Here is a 23,606-nt window from a genome sequence, read left to right as displayed (position 1 = left end):
GAGTTTGATGGTGGAGTTGTGTTCATAGGAGATGACAATCCTTGCACAACAAAAGGGATTGGTACAGTTCGTTTGAAGTTGCATGATGGCATGGTTAAAGAGTTGACAGGTGTTCGGTATGTACTGAATTTGAAGAAAAATCTTATTTCTTTGGGTACTTTGGAATCCAAGGGTTTCAGGTTTCATTCAGATGGACAAACATTGAAAGTTACTTATAGTGCACTTGTTGTGATGAAAGCTCCTAGATGTGGCCATTTGTATTTATTGCAGGGAAGCACTGTGACAGGTGAAGCATCTGTAGTCTCTGAAAATATGGGCACATCTGATTCAGATACTACTAGATTGTGGCATATGAGATTAGGCCATGCCGGTGAGAAAGCTCTACAAGGGCTTGTGAAAAAATGTCTCCTAAAAGGTGTCACGACTTGTAAGCTTGATTTATGCGAGCATTGTGTCTTAGGGAAGCAAACTAGAGTGAAGTTTGGTACTGATGTACATCAGACGAAGGGCATTCTTGATTATGTGCATTCGGATGTTTGGGGTCCTACAAAGACTCCCTCTTTGAGTGGTAGACATTGGTTCGTGACCTTTGTTGATGATTATTCAAGAAGGTCTTGGGTTTACACTATGAAGCACAAGAGTGAGGTATTGAGCATTTTCTTGAGTTGGAAGAAAATGGTTGAGAACCAGACTGGGAGAAAGATTAAGATTTTGAGATCGGATAATGGTGGTGAATACACATCCGACCCTTTCTTTAAAGTTTGCAAAGATGAAGGAATTGTGAGACATTTTAGTGTTCGGGGAACTCCACAACAAAATGGAGTTGCAGAAATATTGAATCGAACCTTGCTTGAGAAGGTTAGATGTATGTTGTCTCAGTCAGGTTTAAGCAAGTCATTTTGGGCAGAAGCAATTAATTATGCATGTCACATCATCAACCGGTTACCATCAGCTGCTGTTCAGGGTAAGACACCAATGGAGGTATGGACAGGAAAACCTTCTTCTGATTATGACTATATCCGTATTTTTGGTTCACCTACTTATTTTCATGTGACTGAAAATAAACTTGATCCAAGAGCCAAAAAGGCTATCTTTCTTGGTTTTAGTAGTGGTGTCAAAGGTTACAGGTTGTGGTGCCCAGAGATGAAAAAACTTGTAATCAGCAGATATGTGACATTTGATGAAGAAAGTATGTACAAAGTCTCTGAGAAGAATGTGAAAGATGTCCAACAGGTGGAGCTTGAGAAAGTTGCCTCTGGTACTTCAAATCCTATTTCCGCTGATGTCGAAGCCACTACGAGTGAAGAAGTTGGAGACCATGAGGATGTTGAAGAAGTTGAACTTGAAGATTCTATTCAAGTTGAAGAGGAAGTTTCACCTCAAGAGTCTATTGCCAAGAACAGAGGAAAGAGACAAATTACCAAGCCAGCTCGGTATAGTGACTATGTTTCTTTTGCTCTTCCTATTATCACTTATGAGATTCCATCCAATTTTGAGGAAGCTATTGAGAGTGAAGAAAATGAGAGGTGGTGCAATGCCATGGGTTATGAGATGAATTCTCTCTTGAAGAACAAGACTTGGGAGTTAGCTAAATTGCCTAAGGGCAAGAAAGCTATCGATTGCAAATGGGTGTATGCCAAGAAGGAAGATGCTGATGAGAAAAGCAATGTGAGATTTAAAGCAAGATTAGTTGCTAAAGGGTATGCACAAAAGGAGGGCATTGACTACAATGAAATATTTTCTCCGGTTGTGAAACACTCCTCAATTCGTATTATGTTAGCTCTTGTTGCACAATATGATCTTGAGCTTGTGCAACTCGATGTGAAGACGGCTTTCCTACATGGTGATTTGAATGAAGAGATCTATATGTGTCAACCAGATGGGTATATAGTGAAAGGGAAGGAGAATTTGTTTTGCAAATTGAAGAAATCACTTTATGGCTTGAAGCAATCTCCAAGACAATGGTATTTGAGGTTTGATAAATTTATGAGAGGCCAAAATTATTCTAGAAGTCAATATGATCATTGTGTGTACTTCAAGAAGTTGCAAGATGGGTCTTTCATTTATTTGTTGATATATGTTGATGATATGTTGATTGCCTCAAAGAATGTTGAAGAGATTGAAAAATTGAAGAAGCAAATGAAGAATGAGTTTGAGATGAAGGATCTTGGTGAAGCGAAGAAGATCCTTGGCATGGAGATCACTAGAGATAGAGAGAAGGGTTTGGTCAGTTTGAATCAAAGACAATATCTTGAAAAGTTGATTCGGAAATTTGGAGTTCATGATTCAACCAAACCGGTTAGTACCCCTTTGGCTCCTCATTTTAAATTGAGTTCTTTACAGTGTCCTAAAACTGATAAAGAGAAGCTGCAAATGAAAAATATACCATATGCAAATTTGGTTGGTAGTTTGATGTATGCAATGGTATGCTCTAGACCGGATATTGCTCATGCAGTTGGCATGGTGAGTCGATATATGCATAATCCAGGTAAAGAGCATTGGCAAGCAGCTAAATGGATATTGAGGTATCTCCATGGTACTCGAGATGTTGGTTTATGCTTTGAGAGAGATGACTCTGGTATTGGTCATTTTGCAGTTGGTTATGTTGATTCAGATTATGCAGGTGATCTAGATGGAAGGAAGTCTACTACAGGCTATGTGTTTACTATGGCTAAATGGCCAGTTTGTTGGAGGTCCATTTTGCAGTCGTCTGTTGCATTGTCTACTACAGAGGCTGAATATATGGCAGTTGCTGAAGCTATAAAGGAGGCCATTTGGATACATGGGTTGATTAGAGATTTGGGGGTTGATCAGAAACAGGTGGAGGTACATTGTGATAGTCAGAGTGCCATTTATTTGGCTAAGTATCAGGTTCATCATGTAAGGACTAAGCACATAGATGTGCGTTATCACTTTGTTCGTGAAGTTGTTGGTGAAGGAGAAATCATTCTTCAGAAGATTCCAACTAAAGACAACCCCGCTGATATATTGACTAAGGTTGTTGGTGTAGCCAAGTTTGTTCATTGTTTGAACTTGGTTCACATTTTGCCTATATAAAGAAGGCGTTGAGCAGTAGGAGTTTTTGGAGCATTTGGCTTGACATGAATTGTTCTCTTGCTAGTGTTTGGGAGTGATTTTTTGGGTCAATTGTGTTGGTTGGCTTATCATGGCGTTTTCGGAACTTGGCCTAGGTGGAGATTGTTGAATTGTGGCCAAGTGGCCATCACCTTTCCTAATAAACAAACCAAAAGAAAAAAAGGTGAAAGGCATCATGATTATGTTTGTTGAAAAGAAAAAAGGAAAGTCATGATGATGTTTGTAAAGTAATCATTATGTCTTTACTTTGGTTTTGTTTATTAGTTGTTTTAGGATGGATGAATGTTAGCATACGGAAGGGAGAAAGAGAGAGGAAGGAGTGTGCACCATTTTCTGTTTTAGTAGTCCATTTTTGAGAGAGCAAAGAGAGTTGCAGAGAGCAGAAAACTGAGAGCAGAAAAGAAGAAGAAGGTGCTCTTCTTTTTGGTTAGCAATCATCCATCATAGTTATTGTTGTAATAGCTTTGAGCTACATGTATAGAGAAGAAATTATTCATTATATTTCTTTCTCTATTTGTTTCTGTGGTGTGTGAGAGCTATTGGGTGTATTGGGTTATTTGGGTTGTGAGATTGCCAACACTTTGTAAACTCCCATTTGGTTGATAGTGGATTATTGGGTGAGCTCCTACTGCTCCGAGGACGTACTCCAGTTACACTGACTGTTGAGGAACCTCGTTAAAATCTTGGTGTCTTTAATATTTTGTTCTTGCATTTCATTTGATATATTTCCTGTGGGTTATCAAAAGTTGGTTCCAAAAGGTTTGGTGTTATCCTAGCATAACAAAAATCCTGCCTACGTCCCCGGAAAGATATTGCTCTTCACTATGAGAATAACAGTACAAGTACACATGAGTTAAATCAACATAACCCAATCCCGAATCCCTTGCACGCCCACTCATAGAATATTCCTAAGAGCCTCACTCTACCCCAAGAGTTCTTTCACTAGAATACTTTTCACTCTAGCTCTCTTGATTTTCTCTCAACCAATGTTCAACATTTCCCATGGTAGAGCCAAATGCTCTCACCATCTCCTTGGATGCTTCCCTGATGCCTTCTCAGGAGAGAGCCGAATGCACTCTCTCTTCTCTAACTCAGCCTTCTCAATATAAAACCAACCATCATAGCCATCATCATTGTGTCTTGCATCATCATTAAAGCAAAAAACAAACATCATCATTATGTCTTTACTCATGATGATGTCCACCAAATTTTTGCTTTTACTTTGCAGCATTTGTCTGCAACTTTCATGCAACCCACATCATGTGATATTTCCACCGAAAGCAAACACAGGTCACTTCATTGTTGTTAACACACGACTCATAATTACTCACAAATGTATGAGCTAAACACAACAATCTCCTCATGCAGAATCATAACCGCAGTCTAGCATTGGGCAAGTGCCTTCCACTAGCCGATCAGCCAAGAAATGATCGCATGTTTCACAAAACAGCTGGATGTCAAAATTCAAAACAATTTAGAAACAAAATTTTCACTTAAACAAGCAGGAAAGTGATACGTATATACCTGCTGAGTTGTGTTTTTTGAAAAATATCCGTTCTCCATAAGTTTCTAGGAAATAGATTGTCAAATTTCAGTATGTTGAGGAGTTGACGTGGTTCCGAATTTATCAAAACTTATATCGAACCACTGGTAGACCTGTTTATGAATTTCTTGATATCTACAAAACCAATTAAGCTCCATAATTAGTAAAAAGTTCATACTGCTATTCACTATCCGAAAAAGCCTAACCTCCAAACTTTTGTCACAACTTGTCACAAATTTGCTGTGGAGTACAATTTTCGTCCTTAGCTTTTGTCTCAGTTGCAGTCCCATACTCATCAGTCCCACATATGTATATCACAATGTACCTGCGAAGGCGACAATATCGATCGTAAACATCCGCACTTAGAACACCTGCATCACGTTAATCTTTCATAAAACCTCAAAGTCTCACACATATGCACAACCTAGTCATGAAATTCACGAAAAGAAAAAAGTTTCTGGATACATGTAATGAGCCAAGTATTCTTTGATTTTTTATTTTTTGAAGGAAACTTGCTTGTAAAAATGGTGCCAAGAGGTCTCGAACCCCTTACCAAAAATGATGCCAAATATTATCTGAGTAGATAATACAGACCGAAACCAAAACAAGCAAAGAGAGAGCAAATAGTTGGGAATTATACTTACAGCCACTGATGGTGCCAAGGCGAGGGATGTTATTGACATAGGGCAAGGCGCTTGTGATGAGGATGTTGCGCTTCCCAGGGACCGGCAGCTTCGGGTTTTTTCCGGCGTTGCCTTCTCTGCCGTCTGATTGATCATCCATGGCTTGATCCGAGTACTCACAAAGAGCTTGTTCTGCGTGCAGAGCTGTGGCTTCACAGAATGTTGGTAGCTTTAATATTCACATAAGACTGATGAGAAGAAAAGTCAAACTAAATAATTCTTCAAAGTTTATGCTCAAACGAATCGGGGTTGCTTGGGAGCAAAGAAACTGAAAACTCTTTTGAGTCATGTTTCTATAAAAAGGAGGAGAACCGAGAGCACCAAGGAGATTCAAGTTCTTAGACGAACCCTCTAGTTTCTATCTCCCTGCACCAAGTTCTTGAGTCAAACAATTTAATCCCAGTGAATTGGTTCAAACTCAAAATGTTTTATTAATTCCCAGGTTTCAAATAAAATATAAGTTGTATAAACTTACGACAAAGCCCAAATAGTGCAAAAGAAATCCTTCCAAATTAATGAATTATTTTAATTTGATAACATAAAGGGTGCGGAAGGATTTGAACTATGGTCGGTTTGATTTTGTCAAGGATACCAAATTCTAGATGTAACGACAACCAAATTTGAATTCCTAATTCCAACCAAACAAATTTAAGCCAAACAGAATTTATGGCTCGATCAAGAACAAATTTGCCCTCGATAGTTCAAACACCATATAAAAAAATTAAAAAATTAAAAAAAGTTCAAACACCATATGCAAATTTTTATCCAAATTACCATCACCAAAATCCCAAATGTCTCATTGCAATGTAAAAACAATTAATTTAGATAATATAATGGTAAAATAGTTTATGTTGTAAGAATTTTTTTATTTTTCTTTTTAAAATGAGATCAGCGGGTGACTTGGTCACGACAGTCCACTCTTTTGGAAGCCGAAAAACTCACAGAGGCATTGCAACCTTCTCTTGGCCACCTCCAAAGCTCTAGTAGTATTGTAAGAATTTGCACTTAATACTACGGTCTAGTGAATTTGCACATAGTACTATTGTAGGTCCGCTTGTGGGTTGGCAATGGTTGACCCACTACTTGCCCTTGGATTGTTGGATAGGATTTTTTGTGTTGAAGGGCAATATTGTTACGTTTACCCTTGGCTTCCACCAACAGGTGAAAATGCTCTAAATAAGAGGTCTCAATTTTAAGTTTCATAAATAACGAGCTCGAATATCATGAATTGAAAATTTTAATATAGAGTGTGATATTCACACAACATTTTTTACTTTTTACACCCTCTTTATTAATTTATGTAATTTGATTTTCTTCAATTTATTTGACCAAGATGGTCAGAAATTAAGAAGATGTGTGAAAGGTAAAAAATGATGTTATATACATATGTCGGAGACAATCAAAAAAATTGAAAAAAAAAAGTAGGAAACAATCATCCCTCTTTTTGCAACGGCTGTAAACAGTAACCTGGTAAGCAATTAGCAGAGTTTGAAGTTTTAGCTTCCCATGCATAGATGCAGTTACTTCCATGGTCAACCCCCCTCAGAGCTCTCCTCTTATCCTGCACCGATAAGACCTCCATAGCCAAAGTCCATGCTCTTATGATATTGATTAGTATTACCGCCGATGGAAGCTCCAGTGCTCGGCTCATGGCATCATACGAGGAGTAAATGCATGGAAGGCCATGATAGTCGCGTATTCTCGGCAAGATTACCCGTCTGAAGTTTGGAGCTTATATCGTCAGATGGTAGGGGATGGAGTTAGACCTGACAGCTCGACTTTTACTGCATCCTCGCTTAAGGCGTGCGCAAGCACGTTGGACTTGGAAAATGGTGAAGAAATTTGGTACAAGGCGGTTGATTGCGGGTACGAATGTGATGTGTTTGTTGGATCATCCGTTTTGAGTTTGTACGCGAAGAGCGGGAAGATGGATGAAGCAGTGTTGGGATTAAAGAAGATGCCCAGAAAGGACCTTGTTTGTTGGACAACAATTCTAACAGGGTTTGTGCAGATTGGGAAGCCAATAGAAGCAGTTGAGATGTTTAAGGGCATGCAACGTGAGGGAATCGAATTTGATGGGGTTGGTGCAGGCTTGTGCAAATCTTGGGGACTTGAGACTGAGTCTTTCCGTTCATGGGTTTATGATTCGGAGAGGTCTTCGTGTGGATGTTATGGTTCAAACCAGCCTTGTGCATACGTATGCGAAGAACGGACATTTGGAGCTAGCTTCTCAGGTGTTCGATATGATGCCTTGCAAGAATACTATTTCTTGGGGTGCTTTGATTTCCGGCTTTGCTCAAAATGGTTTCGCAGGGCGTGCACTCGAAATGCTGGTAGATATGCAGGGCAGCGGATTTGAACCCGATTTGGTGTCTCTTGTGAGTGCACTTATTGTGTGTTCACAAGTAGGGCTTTTGTAGTTGGGCAAATCCACACATGCATATATCTTGAAAAGGCTTGATTTTGATGAAGTTTTGGGTACTGCAGCCATTGACATGTACTCGAACATTCCTTCGAGCAAAGACAATTTATCATATTGCTTTAACAAATTCAAATGCATCATGAACTAAAGCAAAAAGATGGACAGAGTGAATTACAAAATTTTCAACACCAACGGGAAAAATGAAATACTCCACCACCTTTCCGTCATGAAGGACCAAATAATGACCATTTCCGGCAGGAGATGTTAGACCAGAACATCACCTGTAAGCAAAATAATTCTCAAAGTTCGAGTTGCGGCTGTGTTTCAAAATTACCTCAGCTCCTATAACCTAGAGACTGATTCTGAAGATTTTGGTTGTCTTCCAACAAGCGATCATATTCGAGAAGTAGATCTGCAGCCTGTTTCTGGAGGGAAGCAACATGGCATTCGGCAGTTTCAACGCTTTTATCTTTGTCCGCACATTCCAATTTCAGCTTCTTCAAATCCTCTGTTAGAGTTGAGATTTTGGCTTGCAGCTGCTTGACTTCTTGGGAAGCTTTCTCTTCCTTTTCTTTAAGTTGTATCGTCTCTTTTTGAAGCCTGTCAAGTTCTTCTTTTGAAGCTCCCACACTACCCCTCAATCCAATTAGCTTACTGAGATAATGGTGCATCCGATCAATTATGAATCCAAGAAATAGGGTAAAACCTGCAAGTACGATCAAATGCGGGCAATCAGGAATAGAAAGGATCATTCACTGGAATACAAACAGAAGTTCCGACATTAATCACAGAGCAGACACCGCACACGAATCACTACTTCCACTCGCCCAAGAAGACCATATAATCAACTTAAGCATTCCCTTTTTGGGCAAAAGTAAATACGTCTTCTTCAGAACATGATAAGTGACTGCTGAGTGTACAAGGCCAGTGAGGCTGGACTAGCAGCAACCACAAGGAATGAAGAGCGGCTTGTAAACCAGATTACTAACTTCCCATGTAAGGACATAATGCACCAACTGTCCAACCATAAGCCAGGTTTGCATCATTTAACCATAAGAGAGAACAGGAAAGAAACCTGTAGCCAATCACATATATGACGGATGGTGGTCTTATGAAGCCAAAGTGAAATTTTTACTAATGAATGGATAATATCGTGTCATTAACATCCCTGATTTAGTTCCTTACATTGATGATGGTCAAACTGTAAATTATGAGGATAAAACTTAGGCGAACTTCATGATTCAAGTTGCACCAAAGTACTCCTTGTGCGGCACATAGATAAGTATGATACATATCACATCCTAGAAGATAAATGCATGGAAATACTTGATTATCATTAAGCTAGTGCAGAGGAAATTAGATGAAAAACAGTGATATAACTTTAACAGGTACAGGTGTTTACCGCAAATGAGAAAAATCAATGGAATTAATTTCACTGAAACAGGAAAATCCGAACGTACTACCAAAGCGTATGCATTTTGAAGGCAAAATTTTATATCTTAAGTGGTTGGATACAAGTTTCAACAATGTAGAAAGAAAAAAAAATTCATATACTTTAACTTTCGTATTTCGACTGATGGTTAATAAAGTGGAAGTATAGGATAAAATTCTTACCTACCAACTACAGCTTAAATTTTAGTTAGAGAAGAGAACGCAAAAGGAAAAGAAAAGAGAACACATACGTATTCAAACACTTTATTGACACTCTTTCCCCCCCTCCCCCCAAACGATATGATTTTCGCAAACAAACAACATATCATCTTGAGAGCTACTATGATTTCAAGTCAAGACCAAGCTATATTATAATTTATGAGAGTATAAGCTTCAATTACTGGGAAGACTTAGCACACAACCGAGTGCAATGGCATTCTAGGATTCATACAGCCGACCCCACTTAGTGGGTATGTGGGACAAGGCATTGTTGTTGTTGTTGCTGCTGTATAAGCTTCGGTTTCCTTGTTCTTATGCCTTTGCTGTTCCCAAAGCTAGGATGGAATAGGATCAAGCTTTATCATTCTAATGAGAGATTCTCACGTATAAATCTACAACTGTATTGAAAACGTACTAGTAGACGAATTCCTAGACCTTTTTTTACCAGATTCTATCATTTCACCGATCAAAAGAACAGGCTTATTCGGGCCTATCTTTTTATACGTACCCCAAGTCCCCAACGAAGCAAGACCAAGTTTACACAGCCATTCTTTCAATTCACCTAATCACTGGATGGTACATCTGTAGAGCGTAGGGTGAATCAAGGTCCAACCAATTGGGAGAGAATCAATAGGTTCCCCTTTTCGGGAGCGATTCATCCATCTAACAATCCTTTTTTCTCAACAGAACCCAACAAAACTAATTTTGTTACTACACTTCTACTTTTTCTTGCTGTACTCATATACTCCACACACTCAATCAGAATTCTAAACTAACACACAAAACTCATAACTTAGAAATGCAAAACTCATAGCTTAGAAATGCAAAACATTCATCAAGTTCTAAGAGAAGAAACCCTAAACAGTAAGAAAACACAGCAATCAAAACTACCAGGAAAAAAGAGAGAGCAGGATTCAGAAAACACACCCATCAATGAAGCTTCAAGCAGGTGGGTCCTCCACAGAACCTGATCCATCGGCGACATAGTCCCAAGCTTCACACCTTTGTTCTGGATCTTCACAATGCTGATGAAGCTCGAGATTAAAATCACAGACATGGTCCCTGCAATCGTTTTTACAGTGGCTGGACCCTTGCCCATTTTTACCTGATCCAAGCTCCTTATCACCAACTCCCTCAACGGCCCAATTTTCACCAGCATAAGGAACGCCACTACCCCCTCGGCGAAAAGCACTACGAACAACAGCTGAATCATCTTTATCTGCTTCCACCAAAAGCTTTGGTTCTTTTTTGCTCGGCTTGTGATGGAATTGGAACCGCTTCTCAGAAAAGCAGCTTCATTTCTGAGCAGGAAGAGTCATAGATCCATGGACTTGAAAAAGCAACTTCCCGACACGACTGTAGCAATAAAAACTCACTGCAACAACAGCTTGCTGACCAAAAATCCGATTTTTCGATGATGGGTAATAATATTTGGAGGAAAATAGAAAACCCAGTTGCCAGAAGCTGGATTTATCGACAAAAATGCGGGTTTAAGGACACAGATCTATGCATTTTAGCGAAATGTACGAATGGAAGAAGCTTTCAGCAGAAACCCAATTTGGTACTGTTGGTGACTTTTTATCTAACTAAGCGATGTAATTTGGTTTATATGCAAAAGTAAAGTGTTTTGCACAGTCAAAAGCGAATAACTTGAAGTGTAATTGAAGGCACAAAATAAAAATAAAACGAAAAATAAAAATATGGTTTTCTTATTTTCTTTGCTCCGTAGCTAGAATGTTGACTGTACTTGCTTTTGTGGGTAGAAACTGTAACAGCTTGACTTTGACTATTGAGAAGACTGAGAACCGAGAACTTCTTGCGACTGAAGCATAAACATCACAGGATGGTTGGTGGTTAATGACAAATTTTATACTTATATTTTATACGGTACGTTTTGAATTTAATTTTTAATATGAATAAATCACAAAATAATAATTAGAAGAAGGCTAAAATATCTTAGCTGGTCCCCTTTTTGAGAAAAGCAAAACTAACCAATACTTTGACATGCAACCAAGCCACTATTTTGTCACATATATGATTTTTTTTGTGGTCTAAATTTGTCACATATATTGGTATTCCCTTGAAAATCCAAGAGAAGAGGGTCCATGTAGAAGTTTCGGTGGATTTGGACATGTCCATCACATTGTTAAAAGAGTAATAATATTCATATCATTTTTTTATATCACATTTTTATACCTTCTTAGGTGGCATCTGATATGCACAGCTACATCATTTGAAAAATTTGCTTGTTATGATCACAAGTATTAGGAATAGACCAAAATGTAATAAGTAAGATAGTTGGGGGTTCTTTTTCTATTTGTAGTTCTTTAAGGGTGCGTTTGGTACGTGGGACGGGACGGGACGGAACGGGACGAGGCGTTCCGTCCCGCGTTTGGTGCGCCAAAAATGAGTGGAACGGGTTGTTCCACGGGACAGATTTTGGGTGTTTTTGCGTCCCACCTCCCCCCTGGAACGGGTTTGTTCCACGTCTGTGGAACACAATGTTTTACCATTTTAAGACAAATATACCCCATGTCTTTTTCAAAAATTACACCTTCGTTCCGTCCCGTCCCGTCCCGTTTCGTCCCGTCCCGTCCCGTTCCGTTCCGTCTGCGTACCAAACGCACCCTAAAGGAGTTTGTTTACAAGTTTCATGTTGTATTGGGCTACTATATAACCATATGTTCTCTCTATTGGAAAGGTAGAAAAAGAATTAATACAATTTTACAGAAAACAATTATGTTGCTTCTTCTCTCTTCTTCCACCGCCATTTCTGATCTTGCAAGCAGGTTTAGGTTTGAGCCTCTCCGGATATTGGTGTTAACATTGGTATCATCCTCTGGTCCTGGTTCCCTTCCGCGCATGCCCCGTGCTACTACCACCAATCGTATCTCTGTGATGGACGGCCGCGTTGCTGAGCTTGAGAATTCCATGGCTTCGCTCAAAGCGTCCGTCGATGCTTCCATGGCTTCTCTTCCTTCCTTGGTTGACAATGCGGTGGCTACTACTCTCGACACTAAATTGCATCTCTACTTCGAGCAATTCCGTCGCGAGCTGCAATTTCGACCGGGCGGTAGTGGTCTTCCCGTTCCTGTGGGTCATGACTGTCCTGATCCTCGTGCATCTGCACATGTTCCCCAACCTCCGAGTCCGAATCGTTTTGGCGATGATCATCCGCCACGACCGCCATGGATTCAGCGGGTAGAGTTCCCTTGATTTGTTGATGGCGACGATCCGTTTGCCTGGATCTACAAAGCCGAGCAGTTCTTCTCCTACTACAACACTCCACTTGATTCTCGCGTGCTTACAGCTTCTTTCCATTTCGAGGGGGAAGTGTTGCAGTGGTTTAAGTGGCGCGATTGTGTGCGCACTACACCGACCTGGGAGGAGTTTACTCGCGCCTTGTGCTTGGAGTTTGGACCACTTGAATTTGAGGATACGGCGGAAGCACTTTTTAAGCTGCGTCACACAGGTACTTTGAAGGATTATATCTCTGAATTTAGGCGTTTGGCCAATCGTACTTCCGATATAAGTCATGTGTTGCTTAAGAGTTGTTTCATAGGAGGGTTGAAAAAAGAGCTTAAGTTTGATGTGAAATTGCTCAAACCTGCTACTGTACATGATGCGATTGCAATTGCAGTACAATTAGATGCCAAAATTACTGAGTTTAAGAGTAGTCAGGCTAAGTCCTCCCCTGTGTTAAAAAACCAGTTTGTTCCTACCACTGCTTCCCCTCCCATTATCCCGAAACCCGGTAATTTGCCAGTCAAGCGACTGTCCCTTGAAGAAGTTCAACGGAAGAGAGAGAGAGGAGAGTGTTGGTTTTGTTCGGATAAGTGGACAAAGGGTCACAAATGTGGGTTAAAACAACTTCTTATGTTAGATCTCATGGATGGTGTTGATGAGTGTGTTACTGAGGAGCAGCTGGAGGCTGCTGAATTGTCTCATATGGCACTTAGTGAATGCACTTTTTATGGCACCACTGCTCGCCAAACACTGCAAACAATGAAGGTAGAGGGTATGTTGAACGAACATTCTGTAAAGATACTATTGGATTCCGGAAGTACTCACAATTTTGTGGATTCCAAGCTTCTGAAGCAGTGGGGATATCAAGCTCAAACTACAAGGCCTTTTGAAGTTATGATTGCAGATGGGGGTAAAGTGAAAAGTTCCGGGTGTTGTAAAGCTATGCCCCTATCATTGGGTGGCTATAAGTGCTTGGTGGATCTTTATGCTTTGCCATTAGGAGGATGTGATGCAGTGTTGGGTGTACAATGGCTTTCTTCTGTGAGTCCAATTTTGTGGGACTTCCAACTCTTAACTATGGAATTCTCTAAGGGTGCTCAGAAGTTTAAGTTGGTTCATAGTTCTCCAACAGTTCCATTCATTCAGGAACTACCCTTGCATCATGTTGATAAGGAACTTAACAGTTCTAATCTTGGTTTATGTCTTTATTCTCTGGAAACTCAAAAGTTGGAAGCTAGTGTTCTCAATTCTAAGCAGTTGCAGGAGTTACAAGAATTGTTGGGAGAATTTGAAGACATTTTTGAGATACCTATTAAACTGCCACCATCCAGATCACTTGATCATTCTATTGCCTTAGTTCCTGGTGCTAAACCTCCAAACTTGAGGCCTTATCACTATGGTCCCCTTCAAAAAACGGAAATTGAGAAGGCTGTGCAGGAGCTTTTGGATGCAGGATTCATAAGGGCAAGTCATAGTCCCTTTTCATTTCCCGTACTTTTAGTCAAGAAGAAGGAAGGCACATGGAGAATGTGCATTGACTATAGGGAATTGAATGCACTCACAATTAAAGACAAGTATCCTATTCCCCTCATTGATGACTTGTTGGATGAATTGCATGGCTCAAAATATTTTTCTAAGCTCGATTTGAGATCCGGATATCATCAAATTTTAATGAAGCCTGAGGATGTGGGAAAGACAGCATTTAGAACCCATAAAGGTCACTATGAGTTTTTGGTGATGCCTTTTGGGCTCACTAATGCACCTGCAACATTCCAAAATTTGATGAATGATCTGTTTAAACCATTCCTTAGGAAGTTTGTGCTTGTTTTCTTCGATGATATACTCATCTATAGCACCTCTTGGCAGCAACACTTGGTTCATCTGAATGAAGTACTCACTGTGCTCCATAAAAATCAGTTATATCTCAAAAAGTCTAAGTGTTCTTTTGATCAAAATAGTGTTGAGTATCTGGGACATATAGTGTCTAAGGATGGGGTGGCTGCAGATCCATCTAAACTCAAAGCAATTCAGGAGTGGCCTCAACCAAGAAATGTAAAGGAGTTAAGGGGATTTTTGGGGCTTACTGGGTATTATCGAAAATTTATTTCCGGTTATGGGAAGGTATGTCAACCCTTGTACAATTTGACAAAAAAAGAGGGTTTTGTTTGGAATGATTCAGCTAGTGAAGCTTTTACACAGCTCAAAAGCATTATGTCCTCACCACAGGTTCTAGCACTTCCAAATTTTTCTCAACCCTTTGTAGTAGAATGTGATGCTTCTGGAAATGGTATAGGTGCTGTTTTGCAACAAAATCAAAGGCCAATTGCATTTTTTAGTCAAGCACTCGGGCCTAAGAACCAGACATTATCTACTTATGAGAGGGAGCTTATTGCCATAGTTCATGCAATAAGAAAATGGCAAAATTATTTGCAGGGAAGGCATTTTGTTATAAAGACTGACCATAGCAGTTTGAAGTATTTCTTGGGGCAGCGAACCAACACTCAGTTTCAGCAAAAATGGGTGGCTAAACTTCTTGGGTTTGATTACGAAATTCAGTACAGAAGTGGAAATGAAAACATAGTGGCAGATTCACTCTCTCGAATTCCAGATCATCAAGGAATTGCTGCTGAGGACACTATGGAATTCGCTGCCATATCGTATCCATATTTTGGATGGATGGATGACTTGAGACGGTATAATGAGAATGATGATTAGATTATGGACAAAATTAGGGAGGTGACTGAGTACAAACTTAAGGGTACCATCAACCCTGCTTTAGCTAAATACTCTGTTGATAACGGATTTTTATGCTACAAGAAGAGGGTAGTAATTAGTCCAAATTCTCAGTGGAGAACTAAGCTCATTGAGGAGCATCATTGCACGCCAGCAGCAGGTCATCAAGGGGTAGCTAAAACTTATCAGAGAACTAAGAAAGGGTTTTATTGGCAATGAATGAAAGGGGATATAAGGAAGTTCATTGCTGAATGTGCCATATGTCAACAAAATAAGTTTGAAACCATTGCACCACCTGGATTGCTTCAACCCTTACCTTTACCACAAAGGGTTTGGTCGGATATTAGCATGGATTTTATAGTGGGATGGCCCAATTGTAAGGGAAAATCAGTTATCATGGTGATTGTGGACAGACTTTCAAAGTACAACCATTTCATTGCACTTGCTCACCCCTATAATGCCTCTATAGTTGCTCAACTATTCATAGAACATGTTTTCCGATTGCATGGCATGCCTAATTCCATTGTGAGTGATAGAGATCCAGTGTTTGTAAGTGCCTTTTGGAGAGAACTCTTTAGACTCCAAGGATCCAAACTCTGCATGAGCTCGGGATATCATCCCCAAACTGATGGACAGACTGAGGTTATGAATCGATGTTTAGAGACCTACTTAAGGTGCTTTGTTGGAGGGCAGCCGCGGAAGTGGGTTCAGTGGTTAGCATGGGCAGAGTGGTGCTTTAACACTTCATACCATACCTCTTTGAAGTATACTCCCTTTGAGGTGGTGTATGGTTTTTCCCCACCTCACATTGCTCCACATGAAATTGGTTCCACTAAAGTAGCTTCTGTGGAACAATGCATGATTGAAAGAGATGGGTTGCTATCTGTGTTAAGAAATAATTTGCAGCTAGCTCAAAATCGCATGAAAGTGCAAGCAGATAAAAAGAGGACTGAGAGACACTTTAATGTGGGAGATATGGTTTATTTGAAGTTGGTGCCCTATCAGTTACACTCATTGGTGAACCATAGCTATCACAAGTTGCAACCACGTTTCTACGGTCCTTATGCAGTTCTTGAGAAGATTGGTGTTGTGGCATACAGATTGCAACTTCCTGAGGGGTCCAAAGTTCATCCTGTGTTTCATGTCAGCTGTCTCAAAAAACAGATTGGAAACAATGTGACTCTCCAGGTTGAACTTCCTTTGGTGTCTGAGGATGGCTTGGTTCAAGACATACCTGCAGCAATTCTGTCTAGAATGATGTATAAAAAGGGGAATGCGGCTGGAGTTCAACTTCTAGTGCAATGGAAGGGCAAGGAAGCTGCAGATGCCACTTGGGAAGATTTTGATGAGTTTCAGAAACGATTTCCAGATTTTGCAGTATAACCTTGAGGACAAGGTTGCTCTGAAGGGGAAGGCATTGTTATGATCACAAGTATGAGGAATAGACCAAAATGTAATAAGTAAGATAGTTGGGGGTTCTTTTTCTATTTGTAGTTCTTTAAGGGAGTTTGTTTACAAGTTTCATGTTGTATTGGGCTACTATATAACCATATGTTCTCTCTATTGGAAAGGTAGAAAAAGAATTAATACAATTTTACAGAAAACAATTCTGTTGCTTCTTCTCTCTTCTTCCACCGCCATTTCTGATCTTGCAAGCAGGTTTAGGTTTGAGCCTCTCCGGATATTGGTGCTAACATTGAAAGAGAAAGACTCCTCGTATACCACAATCATCATTTAATTAACTAATTTTTCTTAATTATTAGTTTATTAAATAATCAAGTAAATTTAAAAATATGATTAATTCAAATGATGTGGTTGTCTACACCAAATGCTACCTAAAGTAATATGAAAATGTGGTACAAAAACACGGTATTAATAACATTACTCTCGTTAAAATGTCCAATGGAGCTATTCTATGTTGTGCCCACAAGCATAATACTGGGGTTCTTTGGTTACAATCATCCACATCACTGTTTCGATCCGAGATTCCAGACATATCGTAAACATTTCAATGCGACTGAATGACTTATTATTTGTCATTTTGATTTTTCTCGTCCTATGAGACTATGATATGACAACATTGTTCCTTATGAAAAAAAAAAAAAAAAAAAAAACAACAACAACAACAACATTGTTCCTTGAAAATGTATAATATATTTCAACAATCATCTTAAGCATGTATGTATAGTATAATCGTATACAACAGGCTTTCTATACGAAGTGTATGAAGAAATATAACTAGAGGATTAATTAATTAAAGTAATGAGTGTTTTGTATTTAATACAAGCTTCATAAGAGTGTTTACTTAATATTACGGTCTAGTGGTATTCCTCTTTATTTGTAAACAAGAGATCTTAGGTTCGAATCGATATATAATATCGTTTGTTTAAAGAAAAGAAAAAACTCATAAGAGTCGGGAGATGGGAGAAAGAAAAGTCAATGAAAGATTGGTGTACTTTTTCTATCATACGGAAAAAGATTGGGCAATTATCTGGCCGTTATTCCAAAAGGCTATCTTTATGCAAAAGGCCTATACAATCATACAAAAGCTGCACCATTTATTATGTGGTTGGTCATTTAGTGCCAACCTATCTAAGGAGCAAAATTATCAACATTAATCCAAATGACTCTAGTCACCTACAATACAAAGATGACAAATTTAGAGTGCGATAATGTATCGGTGTAGTGTTGTTTTTGTTGTTTTGAAGCCCACATTTAGCTTGACTCGTTAGTGTGGGTCTGAAGTGAATTTAAATCTATAAGTCTTATATACGAGAGATTTTTTAGTAAAGACTTTCGTGTTCTCTTTCATGTCCGTTCAAAGTGTACATGCAAGAATACTTTCTTGCATACTTTCTTCTCAGTCAGGCCTAGAATACTTTCTTCTCTATAAAGCTGTTTTCTTTCAAGTTTTGAACCAGGTTTCTTCATGTCAACTTGGGCATTTGGTTTTGACAAGTTGAGTTTTGAATAAAGGCTTTATTCCTGCTCTTTTTTTATAAAACAACCCAATTGTTAATTAAATTAAAACTTAATTAGTTGGCAAATTGGCCTTTCCAGAAGACGCATAAGTTCATAACCGTACCTAGTTAAGTATTATTTATACGATTTATAGTTTATATAAGCAAAACTTAAGATACAAATTTAATTGTGTATTTTGTAGTACCAATATTTAATTTTGTATTTTAGAATGTAATTAAATTGGTAGTGCATAATGTCTGCTAAGCGCCAGCTACCACGAACGGTTTATGGACTTTGTCTTTGGAAGAACTTTCTATGGGATTAAGCTTGTGCATCTCACCTCACGCTTAGCAACACATACTGTGTCAGCACATAGACAGTTGAGTTAGTGAATAAAATTGAGGTTTTACTATAAAATTAACTCAAGTTTCTTTACATAAAACCCGACATAGTCTTTTTACTTGAATAAAACTCAATAACTAGGATCCACATAAACAAATTCATTAATTCTATTTGCCTTTACACATTTTGCATTTTTTAGATGCATAAAACATCCCTAATTACAGTTTTAATGTATACATTAAATTCTATGCAGATTTGAAGGGAGGGATTAATGAAAAAAAATGCATTAATGTTTAAAATCATTACATATTAATATATCATAACAAATTGTATGTTAATGCTTCTTGGAACAAAAAAAAAAGCACTAATGTTATACTTTCCTTAAGATTTTGTAATTGTTTTTCATAATTGCATAAAATTTGACAGTTTTAATTTGATCTTGTCATTTTCTTACCCAAATGAAAATCTGAAAGGGCACTATAAAATTTGTCCAGTAATAATACATGCAAAATATTTTACTTATAAAATTAAAGAAATGTTATTTGATTCAAAAGAAATTTATCTATATTTTATATAATAATATAGGTGAATCATTGCACAAATATATATTAAGAATAAAATGCGCCCAATATATATATATATATATATATATATATATATATATATAATAATGCATGCAAATAATTCACCTACAAGTAAAGGAAATTTGGTTAAAAATAATACATCTACTACTCTCAATTTTCCTTTTTTTTTTTTTTTTTGCAAACATAATATACCTACAATATAATTTACCTATTGTTTAATCAAATAAAAAACATAACATATCTATTGTTTCATTTTAATGGTGATAATTAGTCTTGGTTTAGTTTTTACGAAATAATTTAGGCACTGTTTAACTTGACCAAAATTGACACACTCCGACCGAGATCAAGGCATGTTGGCCGTCACGTAAAGGTGACGTAGCCATGTGCACAGTGCAGAAGCAATAAGGATAAGAAATATACGAATAAATAAAAACCGAAAGCTATTAATGTGCACTAATAAGCAGAAAGTGCTAGGAGTGAGATACAAGAGTAAATACTCCTAATCAGAGCATAGAAAGTTTGGGTGTAGTCCAATAGGACAAGTACTAGTTATACAGTACCAAAAGATATCCTACGAATATTTTATTCTGTCAGAACCGCCGAGATCCTCAATGCCATCAACAGCAAGTCTACCTAAAACCTAGAGGGGTGCAAAACAGAAAACGTGAATGGGCAAAAACAAAGGTTTTGAGAACACATTTAACTTTCAAAATTCTCTACCCCCTCGCCGTAAAACATGTATACTTTTTCCCAGAAATAGAATATAAACATATACATATATATATATATATATATATATATATATATCAATTCAAATCATGCTACATATATTCATAATCATAAGTATGCCATGCCAGCCAAGATATAAACAGGATAAGTAACTCAGATGAAAATAAATTCATGGAAAATAACACATTAGCCGGAACCCCTGCAGAAGTCTGTACAGTTGAATTCATAGCTCATTAGTCAATCTAGCCGGAGTCATTGCAAATGACCTATACGGCACTACACTGCACACGAGTCAGAACCACTGTAATGGTCTGTACGACAGGACTAGGTGTAATATAGTTATGCTCAATGCCACTCTCTCATGATAGTTGTGCGATAAATCGCTAGTCACCTACGAGTCGGAACCACTTATAATGGTCTGTACAACAAGAATGTGCACCTAAATTGGATCCAATGTGAGCATAGGGTGCGGGATGTGACATTATATACAGGTTTGTGCCTTATCTCTGGCTAATCACTAACATCGGGGTGCAGATTTATTAGCTCTATGCTTCTCAATTAATCACAACCATTATTCACATTCACAATTCATAAACTCACCTGAGCATACCTGAGCGTCCACAGCACCACAATTATATATTATGCATCATATACTAATTCATTTACTGAACATAAATTTATATGCATGGCATTTCAAGGCATACTTTCATTTAAACGTATTTTCTGGGAAAATATCAAGTATATAAGTATATACTGAAAACCAAAAGCCCACTCACTGGTATGTCGAAGGGTCGTAGCCCCCGAGTCGCCCTTGACTGCGCTTGTCCTCGGGAAAAGTCTCCTCTATATGCGAAACAACTATAAAAACGTTACTTTAAAGCACATAACCAATACTAGCTAATAACTTCTCATACATTGCTCAAATGAGGTATATAAATATACCATCAAGACCTACATAACTCCACGAACATCCCCATATTTTTAAAATAATTTTTGGAGCCCACAAACGCCGTCACGTGCTGGCAAGGGCACGGCCCTACACGCGGCCATGCGCAGGAACCCTAACGGAATCCCTTAACCCCGTTAGGAATATTCTGTTAAATAGTAACGGAAACCGTTAAACTAACCAACGCCATTAGGAATATTCCGTCAAAGTTGACGGAATATTCCGTCATCCCCTACCTGCGAACTTCGGCGACCGTCGCCGTCGCCGTCGCTGGAAAACTGGGAATTTGAAAAACCTTGATATCTCAGTCAATTTTCAACCAAATTCCATGAAACTTGAACCAAACTGAAGCTTAGGACGAATAGAACATAATCTTACCAATTCCAAGCTCCAAAAATCACGGGATCTCGCCAGAGAAAGCACGATAATTCCAGCCAAACTTCAAATGCATTCGGTTTCTCGACGTCCAAATCATGCCATTTTTCTTCTCCGAGCTTCGTGAGGATGATTCAAAGATTCCTATGCCCTTAAAAACTCCTAAAAACCTCACAATAATTAGTGCATGAACAATACCTAAATCGAAGTTCGTGAGAAACTAGGGTTTTCGAAGGTTTCAAGTTCTAAAAATAGTACGAATGGACTCAGGAGCTTGTAGGGAACAAGAACATTACCTTTTTAACATCGATCCATGCATGAAAGCTTGAGTTCGAAGTTCATCCGTACGGTTTGTACGAAAAATAGAAGAAGTCCGAGAGGGAGGAGAGAGAGCACGAGAGTGATGAAGAGTGTGTGTGTGTGTGTGTGTGTGTGTGTGTGTGTCCACGTGGGTCACCCACCAAAACCAACAAAACTAAGTCCTTTTTAGTTCCCTTAGTTCTAAACTTACGAAAATAATGGATGGATCCAAAACCTAAGTACACAATACACAACACACTATAACGTCCAAGGGTATTTTAGTAACTTCCCCATTCGCAACCAATAATATTCCAAAATTCCGGGACAGGCTGTGACAAAAATAATGTAACTACTATTTTAATTTACCTACAAAATAAATGCTATTTGATTCAAAATTAATTTACTTATATTTTACATATAAATATAGATAAATTATTTTTAACATGCATATATTATAACAAATAAAAAATGTCTAATCTATGTAAAATAATTTACCTACAACATAAAGAACATTAATTGGTTTGTTTTTTATTTTTATTTTTTATCAAACAATATTGTTTGATGCAAAATAACTGATTATACAAAGGATTTTCTTTTTTCATACGAAAAATGTGCCCATAATTGTTTATGAATATGGATAAATTAGTGTATATATATACATGTTACTAATATTTATGATACAAGAAAGGTAAATTTCCATATGGGGTTAATTGCTAATCATAATTAGGGTGAGTAATAATATTTATTGACATAATTAGGGTTTTGTGGCATAAGTTGTAAATATGTTGTAATAATTGGTTACATATTTGTCTACATGGTAGTCTATTTGAATTTTGGATTTTATTTGAATATTTACTATTAGGTGGGTTTTTGTTTGGAAAATAAGAGTTTCAAGGGCTTTTCTTTAAAGAACCCTAAAATTAATTAGCAATATGGGGATGAGTCAAATTACTTGTAAACATATGTAAGGTCTCTCATTTCTTCCATGTGGGATTGATACTTTCAATACACACCCTCGCATGTGAGAAATTTTTAAGTCTAGAACAGGACAACACAAATTGAAAGACGTGAGTCATATGGCCGTTGGGTTTCACACATGGGACAACTTGCTTTATACTCAAAAGAAAGTTGAAGTTTCACCATAAAATCAATTGGTACTACGAAGAGTAGTTCAAACTATCTATAAGCCTATGTAAGGTCACTTGTTTCTCTGATACGAGATCAATACTCTTAACATTCCATATATAAATAGTTAATTTCAACACACCATAAATTAAAATGTACGTGTACCCCATTCAAATCAGTTTATAATAATCGAAGTAGCTCGAGATTATTTAAACGTTTTACGCATAAATTTTACTTCCATAATATAGAACTTAGACTCTCAATCAAACAAAAGAGGGATTATAGTGTGAACTAAATCAAGAAAATTATAAGCTACGATTAAAAATTCTAATATATTAACAATAATATGACTTTTAAAGAAATTAAAGCAAAAAATTGAAAAGAAGACAAAAAAGGAGTCATGATAAAATATTTCCACAGAAACCGACAAGCAAACAAGCTTTGATATTTTCAGTTGGGTCGTGGGTCTGCTGTCCCCTGATTACGTGTCTCATAGATGTTTCATCTCTAATTACTTGACATGTGTCCACCTACCTAACCAAAATTTAATACTATTAAATTTAATATATAAAAATAAAATAAAAACATCAACAATAAAATAAAAGAAGTGTTATTAGCATTCTAAAAATCTTATTCTACACTTCTCACAAGTGTATTTTTATTTCTAAATATAGAAAGTTTGGAGTGTAGAATGAGAAATTTGTAGTGCCAATAACAATTTCCTAAAATAAAAACCCACCACCGTGAGTCATGACCTTCTTCCTCCCCTCCAATACCACAACCTCCTTAGCCCCAATCCAACACATCAGCGGCAAACACCCTACATCGCCATGACCTAGCCTCCTCAGATCAAGTATCATGGTCGTCGTTG

General features: G+C 37.9%; 2 protein-coding genes and 1 pseudogene across 2 annotated transcripts; 1 reads left to right on the top strand and 2 right to left on the bottom strand.

Moving 5' to 3' along the window:
- Nucleotides 1-4,639: 4,639 nt before the first annotated feature.
- LOC126584991 (methionine--tRNA ligase, cytoplasmic-like) lies at nt 4,640-5,726 on the bottom strand. Its single transcript, XM_050249377.1, has 2 exons — nt 5,284-5,726; nt 4,640-5,010 (listed from the first exon to the last, which is right to left on the bottom strand). The coding sequence occupies exons 1-2, from the start codon at nt 5,420-5,422 to the stop codon at nt 4,859-4,861; spliced, it is 291 nt and encodes a 96-aa protein (XP_050105334.1). The 5' UTR covers nt 5,423-5,726; the 3' UTR covers nt 4,640-4,858.
- Nucleotides 5,727-6,836: 1,110 nt separating this feature from the next.
- Nucleotides 6,837-7,900, top strand: LOC126587644 (putative pentatricopeptide repeat-containing protein At3g25060, mitochondrial; annotated as a pseudogene).
- Nucleotides 7,813-10,987, bottom strand: LOC126587646 (uncharacterized). Its single transcript, XM_050252735.1, has 2 exons — nt 10,322-10,987; nt 7,813-8,450 (listed from the first exon to the last, which is right to left on the bottom strand). Exons 1-2 carry the CDS (start codon nt 10,605-10,607, stop codon nt 8,080-8,082), a joined length of 657 nt encoding a protein of 218 aa, XP_050108692.1. The 5' UTR covers nt 10,608-10,987; the 3' UTR covers nt 7,813-8,079.
- Between the last annotated feature and the right edge of the window lie 12,619 nt (nt 10,988-23,606).

This window comes from Malus sylvestris, chromosome 10, assembly GCF_916048215.2.
Source record: "Malus sylvestris chromosome 10, drMalSylv7.2, whole genome shotgun sequence".
NCBI classification, from domain to species: Eukaryota; Viridiplantae; Streptophyta; class Magnoliopsida; order Rosales; family Rosaceae; genus Malus; species Malus sylvestris.
This window is presented reverse-complemented; position numbering and strand designations above follow the sequence as displayed.

What these genes read in the sequence shown, in the direction of transcription:
- LOC126587646 (XM_050252735.1), bottom strand. Translation starts at nt 10,607, where the DNA reads ATGATTCAGCTGTTGTTCGTAGTGCTTTTCGCCGAGGGGGTAGTGGCG. An exon ending in GCTTGAAGCTTCATTGATGG is followed by an intron (nt 8,451 to 10,321) that starts GTGTGTTTTCTG and finishes TCGTACTTGCAG; the next exon opens with GTTTTACCCTATTTCTTGGA.
- LOC126584991 (XM_050249377.1), bottom strand. Translation starts at nt 5,422, where the DNA reads ATGGATGATCAATCAGACGGCAGAGAAGGCAACGCCGGAAAAAACCCG. An exon ending in CCTTGGCACCATCAGTGGCT is followed by an intron (nt 5,011 to 5,283) that starts GTAAGTATAATT and finishes AACGTGATGCAG; the next exon opens with GTGTTCTAAGTGCGGATGTT.